Source organism: Equus przewalskii, chromosome 20 (assembly GCF_037783145.1).
Source record: "Equus przewalskii isolate Varuska chromosome 20, EquPr2, whole genome shotgun sequence".
NCBI classification, from domain to species: domain Eukaryota; kingdom Metazoa; phylum Chordata; class Mammalia; order Perissodactyla; family Equidae; genus Equus; species Equus przewalskii.
Window position 1 is genome coordinate 31890545 of NC_091850.1, and position 11540 is coordinate 31902084.

General features: G+C 47.1%; 1 protein-coding gene across 1 annotated transcript in view; it reads left to right on the forward strand.

The window, feature by feature from the left end:
• Positions 1 to 11049, forward strand: part of MTMR12 (myotubularin related protein 12) — a 70155-nt gene extending 59106 nt beyond the window's left edge. The window contains exons 13-16 of the mRNA XM_070587085.1: positions 1436 to 1608; positions 3809 to 3976; positions 4944 to 5105; positions 8121 to 11049. Of these exons, the coding sequence (XP_070443186.1) occupies positions 1436 to 1608; positions 3809 to 3976; positions 4944 to 5105; positions 8121 to 8690 (1073 nt within the window). The 3' untranslated portion in view covers positions 8691 to 11049. The remainder of the gene's footprint in view (positions 1 to 1435; positions 1609 to 3808; positions 3977 to 4943; positions 5106 to 8120) is intronic.
• Positions 11050 to 11540: the final 491 nt, after the last annotated feature.

Consider the following 11540-nt stretch of genomic DNA (forward strand, 5'->3'; position numbering starts at 1 on the left):
ATCGAGTTTTCTAGCCCCACTTCCTGTTACCTACAGGTGTATTATTAATGCCCTTCAGGGGCAAGAAGGAAGATTCTCTTAAAAATGAAACTTGTTTCGAAAGCTGGATAGCACTAGAAAGACAGAATTAAAAATCAATTTCGTTTAAACTCATGCATTCCCGTAGTTTAGGCTTGTTTCCTGCAGGAGAAAAAGTACAAGCGTAAGCCTGGCCCCATGGTGCTCCGTGATTTCAGGGTCAGAATGAGAGTGTTAAGAGTGTTACACCTCCCTGCTTAGAATTCATTCTCAGGTTTCTCTTACTCCACTGATACCAGCACCATCATCTTCACAGACATTTTAAAATAGCTGCAAAGAGGGGCTGGCCTGGTGGCACAGCAGTTAAGTTCACATGTTCCACTTTGGCGGCCCAAGGCTCACCGGTTTGGATCCCGGGTGCGGACATAGCACCACTTGGCAAGCCATGCTGTGGTAGGCATCCCACGTATACAGTAGAGGAAGATGGGCATGGAAGTTAGCTCAGGGCCAGTCTTCCTCAGCAAAAAGAGGAGGACTGGCAGTAGATAGCTCAGGGCTAATTTTCCTCAAAAAAAAAAAAATTAATTAATTAAAAAATAGCTGCAAAGAGGAACGCCCGGGGATGGAGACCCTGACTTTTAGGATCTTAAAACTCTGGGACAAATGCCTGGGCGTAGATAGATGTTTTTATTTGCTTTCAGTCATGAGTGTTAAACACGTATGTGAGTGGAATTTTCATCGTGTGGGTTTTGTACAGTGCACTCGGGGGTGGGCATGTGGAAGTAGACCGTGGAGAGCTTCTGTAGGCCAGGCAAGGAGAAGCAGCACCTCTGCACTCTCAGACGGAGTCGGGGAGAGCCGTGGGCTGAGAACAAGAGAGCATTCTGGTGCAGTCCAGAACTAGGAAACTTTCTCCAAAGCAGAGGTCGTGGAGGAGTCGGGAGCAGAGCGCAGGGGCTCTGAGGGGAGTCTGAGCAGCAGCTGGCCTTGGACAGTGAGTTCGGTGCTGGAGACTCACACACCAGCAGAAGCGTTTTGAACTCGGTCTGGGGAGCCCAGCAGGTCACCATTATGTGTATGATCTGCCCTCATTGTGTGGCACATCTGGGCACCCACATGCTGACCGTGGCTTTGCCGTGCTGCATTTATTTATTCAGTAAGCAAATCCATATTTACTGCCAGTGTATGCTGGGACCTGTACCAGACAGGCTAGAGGCAGTTTGTCCCTCAACCTGAAAATGGGAGGTTTTCTCCCCATCGAATGGCCCTGGCCTTTAGGGAATTGGAGCTTGGCTGTCAGTAGCAGGCAGACCTTGGTGTTGGGAACTCAGTATTAACTGGGCAAGCACAAGCAGTCCTTGCAGTTTTTAACACTTTGTACCCTCCTTCCCCTTGCACTGCTGCTGCACCCTCCTAGAGGAGAACGCTTCTGACCTCTGCTGCCTCATTTCCTCTCTGGTGCAAGTGATGATGGACCCGCACTGTAGAACCAGGGTTGGTTTCCAGAGCCTCGTCCAAAAGGAGTGGATCATGGGCGGGCACTGTTTCCTGGATCGCTGCAACCATCTCCGTCAGAGTGACAAGGAGGAGGTGAGTGTCCTCAGCACAGACCGGTTCATTCATGAGGAGAAGAGGCCTTGGGGAGAAGGGCTACTGCTCACAGAGTGCACGCTGTGCGAGCTTGTGAGGAAGACTGTTCAGTTCACTGCTGGATGACGCTGAGTGCCTCAGGCAGGACTGAAACCCTTCCCGGAGGACAGGGGTATTAACAGATGCATTCAGACTGAGTCTTCTAAATTGTGTACACCAAGGGTGCATTTCAATTTCATGATGGGAGTAATATTGATTTGTAAAACTTAAATAAAAATTAACTCGGAGAGGCTCCTGTAATTTCTGTTAAGTTATTAGTCTTTGAAAAAAAAATGAATATTCAGTGTAGAAGTTTCCTACAGAAAATACATAATAACATGAAGGAAATTGTCCTTGCACATAAACCTTTTCAAAATAAAGCATAGAGTTAAGTTAATGTCCATTACCAGGGCCTTAGCAGTAGTGTGTGTGAGCTGAGCACGCAGCTTTCTCTGTCTTCTGTGTGAGTTCCTTCAGGCCTGAACCCTGAATTCTGGCACAGGAGAGTTGGCAGTATAGTTCAGTTAGTGAAAATGAACCCCCACATTGTTGTGTAGTTGTCCCGGCTATAGCTGTACAAACTCCTTTGGCTGCAATGTTAATGATTGTGGAAGGAAAAATGAAAACAGGTGAACTTTCTTTAATTAAATCAGCTGCAAAGCTACCGCAGGCTAGTAGCGTAACTGGTGGTTTTTCTTACTCCAGATAATAAGCGTGTCTGTCTGCGGTGCAGAGCAGCTTCACACAGCATGCTGTGGGGATAGAGAGCCGTGGCTCTTGCCCGTAAGGACTCCGTGTGTTCCTGGGAGACCCAGGCCCCTCTCGCTAGGTTTCTTGCAAGCCTGGTCTGTACTCATCTGTGTCCTTTCGAGCTGAATGGAAATCACCACCTTTCAATCTTGGAATGGACCTTGCCTTTCTGAGAAACTGATTTGAGAGGTTGATGGGACTCAAATAACATGATAGGCAGAGAGCTGATACTGTGTGAGGAAGAGTGTGCTTTTGCATATCTTGAGAAAACGAGGACTGATGGACACCACGTCTAGTGGAGAAAGAGTCCAAGAGAAGATCTGATCTGCTGTTCCCTCAGCCCTTGGAGAAGGCGCCCATGGTTTCTGAGCCCGTTCCCCTACCTGCAGAGTGAGGTTCAGATATTTCCCACTCCATCTAATGGTATTGAGCATAGAATGAGGTGTGAAATAAAGTTGCTATATAAAGGTTTCTCAGCATCTCAACATTGACATATTGGAGTTTTGAAGGAAAATCGGTGGTCTAATTTGTGGTATAATTGACGTAGCACTGGACCTCAATTCAAGAGCTGGGTTCTCAGCTCATGTGTCTCTGTGAGCTGTGCGTGCAACCTTGGCCAGCCTCTGTAAAGGGGAGACTGCGCGTAGCCTGTCCTGTCCACCTGATGGGGTCACTGGTGATTCAAGAAGGATAAGCACTTTGTAAATGACAAAGCTCCCTAGAAAACTCCTCTCTCTCCTAATAAAGGGCTTGCCTCTAGGTGGCTAATAAAGTGGGCTATCAGTTAAGAAAAATTGTGAAAAAAATGTCAGAAACTCATTTTTGCTGCTTCTGCCTTCCCTCCTGTCCTCTTTGTCTTCTGGGCCATTGTAGGGGGTGGAGAAGGGAGCCCTCTCCATCTAGCCCAGACTCCAGGACCAAGCCCTGACTTTAGTTAGCGTGTGGGCAGGCAATGGGTTGGCGGTTTTTTCCTCCACAATTTTTTATTGACAAAATTCCAAATAATTGAGCACAGTTTTTTGTAATACTGTGCTACTAACAGGAAGAATGGAATTCTTTTGGGGGGAGATAACATTTCCTTTAATTGGGGTTTAGAGTTAGTGCTCCTTGTCATCAAAATGAGTTGCAAATGCTCATCTGTCAATGCTGATCGATGAGATTTGACATGTTTCATCTTGGAAATGTCTTTCACACAGTTAGGTACTGCCAAGTACTGATATTAATCCATTAATGTGGCTTCAATTGAGCGTATTTATCTCTTGGAACAGGATAGAGTCTACTGTGTTTCCCAGAGAATATCGTGCTCAGAAGTGTTTATTCCACGGCTGTTGAGATGGCTGCCCCTGAACTTGGGACAGCCCACGTTGGACTCTTGGTGCCACTCAGTAACGCCTGTCTTGTTTTCACGTAGGTTCCTGTGTTCCTGCTTTTCTTAGATTGTGTCTGGCAGCTGGTGCACCAGCATCCCCCGGCATTTGAGTTCACGGAGACTTACCTGACTGTTTTGTCAGATAGCCTTTACATACCTATTTTTAGCACCTTCTTCTTCAATTCGCCTCATCAAAAAGATACTAACATGGTAAGAGTCCCTCTTAGGAACCTGTGTATTGAAGGAGCCATGTCTCACAAGTAGGATGCAATAAGATGAACGATAAAAATGGTATTTATTTAACACTGACAGTATACTAGACCCTATTCTGAGTGTTTTCTGTGTATTGATATTTAATCCTCATGGCACCCTGTGGGGTCTGTATTATTATTATCCCTGAGGAGCTGAGGCACAGAGAGGATAAGTAACTTGCCCAAGCTCACACAGTAAATATTGGAGCTGGGAGCAAGTGTTGGAGCTGGGGAATTAAGCAAAATTAAAAGCTGTCCTTTGTGAAGACAGTCAGCCTTCTCTCCCATGTTCCTGATGCCTGGAGTTCCTCAGAAGAGAAAGGAGACAAGGCAGAGCAGGGGAGCTGGGCCTGCACCTTCCATCTTAAACCCCTTGAGCCTCTCTTGAGCCTCTCCTGCTCCCGGCGGTTAACTCCCTCCCTGATCTCAGTGCTCTGAGCAGCCTTCAGCGGCCTCAGGGTTGGCTTAGCTGGCCCCCCTGGAGGGATTTCACCAAATCCAAGTGGGAAACACAGAACCTGGGCTTCCAGTCACACAGCCCTGGTTTCAGATCCCAGCCCTGCCACTCACCAGCTTCATGACCTCAGGCAATTCACTTCAGTGTTCTGAGCCTCAGTTTCCTCAAATGTAAATTGGAAAAATAACAGCGGCCTCACAAGGTTGTTGTGAAAGTGCCCAGCACAGTGGCTGACATATGGCCTGTTGGAAAAATAACCTGACCTTCTCTCCCCGCCCTTAACCGCCACCCCCCCCCACCCCCAGCCTTTCATGAACAAGCAGTGATGGCCGCAGCCTTTAGGATGCAGTGCTCCTGAACGCTCAGTCTCAGGGCAGCATGGGGCCTTTCTGGAGCCCGCCTCGCAGTGTTGTGTTTGCTTTCCTCAGCCCTCCCTGGGAGCCATCGTGACCTGTGCTTGTTTTGGCAGGGTAGGGAAAGCCAGGATATACAAGGCAAGCCTTTGAATCTGCTCACCGTGTGGGATTGGTCTGTGCAGTTTGAGCCAAAAGCCCAGACGTTGCTCAAAAACCCTCTTTATGTGGAAAAGCCGAAACTGGACAAAGGCCAGCGGAAAGGAATGCGGTTCAAAGTAAGATGTGCACATGTCTGACACCCTTCGTCTGCCCAGAGATCCCTATGTATGTAAGGATGAAAGGTACACGTGGATTCTGGAAACAGTCTGCAGAGTTGAGATTTGTGACGGGCAGATTGTCAGGGCCCACGAGAGTCCTTTGCTTTCAGCCCATCAGCCTTTGCCCTGTTGAGGCATGGCCATTTGCTGAATGTCACTGGGGTGCTGCTGTCCAGTAGTCGTGCTGCGTGGGCTCCTGCGTCTCCCCTGCCTGCGTGTATGGTCAGTAGAGTGAGAGGAACATTGTGTGGGCTTTGCTCCATCTGTAGCAGTTCATGTCTTCAATAGCGAGACCTTTCTCCATGAGATGACCTGTAACTTTTTCTGTCAAGGCCCACACAGTCCTGCTCTATCCTTGTGGCACAGGAGCAGACACAGACAGTACGTAAGCGAGTGGGCATGGCAGTGTTCCTGTGTTTACGAACACAGGCACCAAGCCAGATTTGCCCCGCGGGCTGCAGTTTGCTGATCTGTGCTATAAACCGCAAATCTCGAATTATTTGGGTTTCCCTTCAAATACTTGTTCTTGATTTTACTAGTTGTTAAAACTCCAAAGTTCCCTAAATGATACATGATTTACATCGCAATTCCTAACTCTGTCTCCTGGCCTGGAATCTCTCCCACACAGACCTCCCAAAGTTGAGAGCAGTGGTGGTAAATCCCAAGTCAGTATGTGTCTCTGCCTTCTTCACCACTGTACTTCTGATCCCGCCTGCCCTTGAGGGGTTCCAGGGAGCCTGCCAGTTCTGGCATGGAGGCGGCTCCTTTCTAAAGAGGCTTGGGGACCCAGGCGAGGAAAGCTAGCGCTCGCAGAAGGTGCCGGCTGCTGAACAACTTAGAACTGCTGCTTTGCCCTTTCAAGGGTCCTCAGGCCTTGGGTGGGTATTTCCTCTCCCAGTTCAACCTCTTTCCTGCCAGCTGAACCAGAACTGCCCTGAGCTCCGGAACAGCTTGGCCAGAGGGCAGTTTTTCTTCAGTGTGCTGTGCCCCCTGGTGGCTGCATGCACACATCTCGCCTGGACAGAACGGCCCCAGGCCGGAGGAGAGGCAAAGGCCTAACGCCTTATTTTACATGGGAGGAAACCAAGGCTCCACCTTCTAAGACTGGGTTTCATTTCTTGCCCAGACCCGTTTTTCTAAATGTCCCTTCTCCCTGTAGGTAGGAGCAGATGGCCTAGGTTCCTGGAGCTGACCCATGGGAGAGGTTTGAGCTGAAGGGTTGGAGAATCTCAGATTGTATTAGTGAAAGCAGAGTTGGGCTGGGGCAGTGAGGAATTGTGAAGCGTTTGGGTTAGAAGACCCGATGTGGACAGATGGCATTGGAGATGGTCTGTAGAGACTGAAGAAGCTGTGGCTGGCCGCTCTGTGAATTACCGTGGGAGGCCACGAGCCTGCTCAGGCGTGTGGTCTCATCTGTGGCCATAGCACCCTGAACGTGCCCCATCTCATCTCATCAGATGTGTGGTCTCAACCTCAGCCCCAGGCCTTGACCAGGCTCTGGCACGGGGCACTGCTCCCACCTGGCCCGTCTTGAATGCTCCCTTCACTTAGGAGATTGAGAGAAGGGCCTTCCACGACACTAGAGTTCTGTTAGGAGCCCAGGCTCTGGAGCCAGGCTGTCTGTGTATGAAGCCACCTCTGCACTTGGTAGCTCGTGCCTTTGCCACATCACTTAACCTGTGTGCCTTAGTTTCCTCCTTTGTAAAATGGTGACTTTGATGTATGGAGAGCACTGAGCACAGAAGCTGCAGGCAGGAAACACTCAGTGACTCAGCTTCCACCTGCATTCCCTGGTCCTCTGCCACACCTTCCTCCCCTGGATCACCAGAGAGAAGAGAGGCCTCTGACTCCTGGCCTTTGGCTTTCCCATCCCCAGGTGGAAAGTCAAAATCCTGGTCATCTCTAAGTTGTGGTATTGTGGATGGTTTTGCTTTCTTCTTTATATTTTTATTGTAACTCTATATTCCATTATAAGAAAGTATTTCTTTTATAATAAAGAATCCTTTCCTTTCTTTTTTTTTTACAAGGAAGAACCACTAGCAGAAAGATGTTAGAGAGTTATAAGGCTAGCCTGAAAATAAAATTTTTATCTGTTCTTACTTTGAATGGTCATCTGAGGAGCAAAAGAGTTGGGGAGAAACAGCTTCTCCTCACATTTTTACCTTCTCCTTTGGGCACTGGGGATTCTTAGTAACCTTCTGACCACTTACCTCATCTTCACAAGCCTTTCACAGTACACGCCAAGGTGCAACAGCTTGCTCTGGCTGCAGGTAGAATTACTGAGGAGGAAAGAAATGGAAATGCGCTCACGTTTTTCTCCTCCCTGCAGCTTGTCAGTCAAGAACATCTGGTCAGCTTAGCCAGTTCTTCAAATTCCTTTTGCTCCCACCTGTCTCTTTGTCCAGAAGAATCTTTGTGACTTAGACTTCAACTCCTGCTGGATGCCTGACGAGCTATAAAGTTATTTCATTAAAGGGATGGGACCTTCAGGTAGTCGGCCCTGCTTCCTCACGGGTGTGGAGAGTGTTATAGAAGCTAGCACTCTCAAGCTCTCAAAGAAGAAACATTTTGCTCCCTTCAAAGAATGAATAAGCCTCACCGCAAACTCCCCTAGATTATCAACCTGTCTTAAGTTAAGCTTGTTCTTGAAAAGTATGTAGTGCCCTTTGGTGCCCCTGTGACAGAGGAGAAGGGAATTGAACGTCACAACTTGCCTTTCTGCACAGCTCATTGCACCTGGTTTCACCCATTCGTTTATTATTACCATGTGCATCTCACGTTTGCATCATGGAATAAGCACAAATGCCCCTTCCTCTCTGTATGTTACAGCATTTTAATGAATTTGCGTTCACATGGCAATTCTGATGTTGCATGACTGTTGTTAAGGCTGGATTGTGCCCCTTTTTTGATGGGAACGACTGTAATTGTGCTCTCAGTTTAACCAGAGATTTTTATTTGTGTTTTCTCTCAAAGCATCAACGACAGCTTTCCTTGCCACTCACCCAGTCTAAATCATCTCCCAAAAGAGGATTTTTCAGGGAAGAAACAGATCACTTAATTAAAAACCTTCTGGGCAAGAGAATTAGCAAACTAATTAATTCTTCTGATGAGCTGCAAGACAACTTTCGAGAGTTCTATGACAGCTGGCATAGCAAGCCCACTGACTACCACGGCCTGCTGTTGCCTCACATCGAGGGGCCGGAGATCAAAGTCTGGGCCCAGCGCTACCTGCGTTGGATTCCAGAAGCCCAAATCCTGGGCGGTGGCAGAGTGGCCACCATGAGCAAACTCTTGGAAATGATGGAGGAAGTACAGAGTTTACAAGAGAAAATCGACGAGAGACACCTCGGCCAGGTGGCCCTCCAGGCGGAGGCCTCCTCCCTGCTGCGGGCCTCTGCCCGGCTGTCCTCTCTGTTCCCTTTCGCTCTGCTTCAGCGACATTCCTCCAAGCCGGTCTTGCCCACCAGCGGCTGGAAAGCTCTGGGAGATGAAGAAGATTTGGCCAAACGCGAAGATGAGTCTGTGGATCTAGGGGATTTGTGACTCGTCTGTTCAGTGGTTGTGAAAGAGGAGTGCTGAAGCCTGGGACGGTAGTCAAACGCATCTGGTGTCTGGATTGGTGTGTCGGCTGAAGCGCACTGCTGGGAGGGAGGGCCCGCCTCCAGTGCTCCACTGAGCGAGGCTGGGCCTTTGGGAAAAGAGCTGGTTCTCATTTTTTTTTGTGGTCCTGAAAGACTATGCAATTAAAATCATATCTCTAGTATTATTAATTGAAAGTAACTACTACTTGACCCATAATCGAATGGTGGCCGTTGTCTGATGCGTGCGTATCATACAGAACCCGCAGTCGCCTGTTTACTACTAGAAAGGGCTTTGGTAAGATGTTCTTGGACTCGATACTTTCTTCAGAGCTTTTCTGTGCCAAGATAATTTATCCAATCATGGGGAGTAGTGTCTCTCTAACCCATCTGAGTTTGGAGCGAGTTGTGCTTTATGTGACGTGTGCATGGTGAATTGAAAGATTCAAATAGAGGTATTAAGATGTGTGGAATTCATTTAAACAAACCATAGAATTTTTCCTTTCTACGTCCTCTTCCCCATAAAAGGCTGGGGAAACTCCACCCAGGTCACCCATCCTGCCGTTTCAGACCATCCTCCCTCCTGCGTAGACTGTGTCACTTTTCGGAGTGGATGCGTTAGCCAACCCCACCGCCCTTTGGCGCGTGCTGACAGCTCCAGGTCTTTCTCTGGCCCGCTCCTTACCCCTGGCCGCCATCCCTCTGCTCCCCATCTTGGTGCACATAGTCCCAGGATCCTGCTACTAAACCTGTTGGTTGAACTGGGGGAATCTCTGGTTTGCCCAGACCAGCTTCTGTTCTCTCGGAGGCTCGCAGTGTGTGAAAGCAATTGCTGTGCCTTTTTCTAACAGCGTGCCGAGGCTTCGGGGCATTTGTGACCAGTCCTCTGCAGCAGCCCCTCACATGGTTGCCTCGAATTCTCTCTTACCCTCCAGACTAATGAGTAGCGTCGCTTTTGAACGTGGCTTCGTAGGGAAGCAGTTAAGCGTAAATGTCAGAAGTGACAGTTATCACATAGTACCTCAGCGATTTAAAAAGCCATAGAAGAAACTTGACTATGCCTGGTGACCTTCTTGGATCTGCTGTCTAGATGATATCTATTTTTAAATGCGGGAAAGTACACTTTGTAAGGACCAGTTTTTTCATTCTTAGTGGAACCTTGTTAAATCTCGCAAAAGGAAGGGAAAAAAAATCTCACGTTAGAATGTTTCCTATGGAATGTTTGCCTTTTATATCTCCCTTTCTTCTCCGTATAGATCCCAATTTGCATATAACATGTTTAGAAAAACTTTCAGTTGCTCAAGGGCAAGAAGAAATTTTGAAACTGTTAACAAAGAAGTTTCTCAGTTTGCACTGAATCATCTTTTGTACGTACAAGAAATTGCTTTGCTCTTCTCCGCGCTCCATGTCACACAGGAGCTGGGTTGGTCTGTCAAGATGACAGGGGCTGCGGGGGGGCCAGGATCCTGCACTGGGCCAGCCCGTGTCCGGTCTCAATTGCCTCAAGAGTCTCAGCAGTGAGGTGAGTGTTAGGCTTGCGGTAGGGAACTTCGGAGTACACTAGTTCACTAGCTACCTTCACGCACATTCTGTGGGCCTTCTTAAACTAGCACTAACCTCCACTCACTTCTCCACCCCGTTGCCTCCCCAATACACTATGGAGCTGACTATTTTTGTTACCGTATTATAACGTGAATATTTATACAGTAGCCTCTTCAGTCTTAGGATCTTAGTAATTTTCATTCCAAAAATGCCCGGTGTGATGCTTTACACTCCACAAAGTATGGTTTAAAGGCACAAGGTCATGGCCTTTGTCATAGCAGTTGAATGTGCATTGAAATATTTTTCTATGATTTTTTTTTAATTACAATAGAAAAATAAGTAAGCTGTTGTAACATGTAAGGTCATGGCAATTTATGTATTTATATTTGAAATCAGATTTCTATAAACTTGTATTTGTGTACAGAGTTCTCAGTGGGTTTATATATTGTGACATTTATATTCAAGATTGAGACGTGGATTATGCTTAACAGGAAAAGCTGAAATGAGACCATTTACTTTGTTTAAAATGCTGCACTGTGCAAGTTTGGAAATGTACATTAATTTACTGTATATAATATCTTGAGTTTGTTTATACCTCCAAGTTTTTACACTGAAGATAAATTACCTTTAATTACATTCAAAACTTTTTTTTAAAGGGAATAAGCTGTTGGGCTAAGTCTGTATAAATGTGCTTTTTATTTTCTGGATGTACAATGAAAGTTTATACTTGTATCTCACTGCGTCATATCTGATTGCAGAAATTAAAGCACAATTTACAAGCAGTGCTGTATCTGGTGTGGTTGATAAAGCACATGGAGTGATTACTTTCATTCCTTCAGGAAATGTTTTTAAGCGTGTCCCGGGTGCCAGGCAGTGTCCTAGGAGATGTGAGCAGGTCAAAGCTCTGCTCTCTTGGAGCTTTCTTGTGCGCGGGCGCGTGCGTGCGTGTGTGTGTGTGCGCGCGTGTGGGTGGTTGGGTGGTTGGTTGGTAGTGGGAAATCAATAAACAAATATTTAAAATTTCAGGTGGTGATAAAATGCTGTGAAGAAAAATGAAATAAGGTGTGAGCCCTGTAAGGGTGACTAAAGGAAAAGGGTTTTTAAAATCCCTAGAATTAAGTATTACTGCCTCTGCTTTTATAGGGGTACATAAAATGAGAATTCTACTGTTTTGTCACTGGAAGAGATCTGTGCGCAGTTAAGCCATGAAAGAGAAAAGGGGTTGTTTTTTCCTTCCAGAGAAGATAAGCAAGCTAGCACTGAGTGAGTTGGG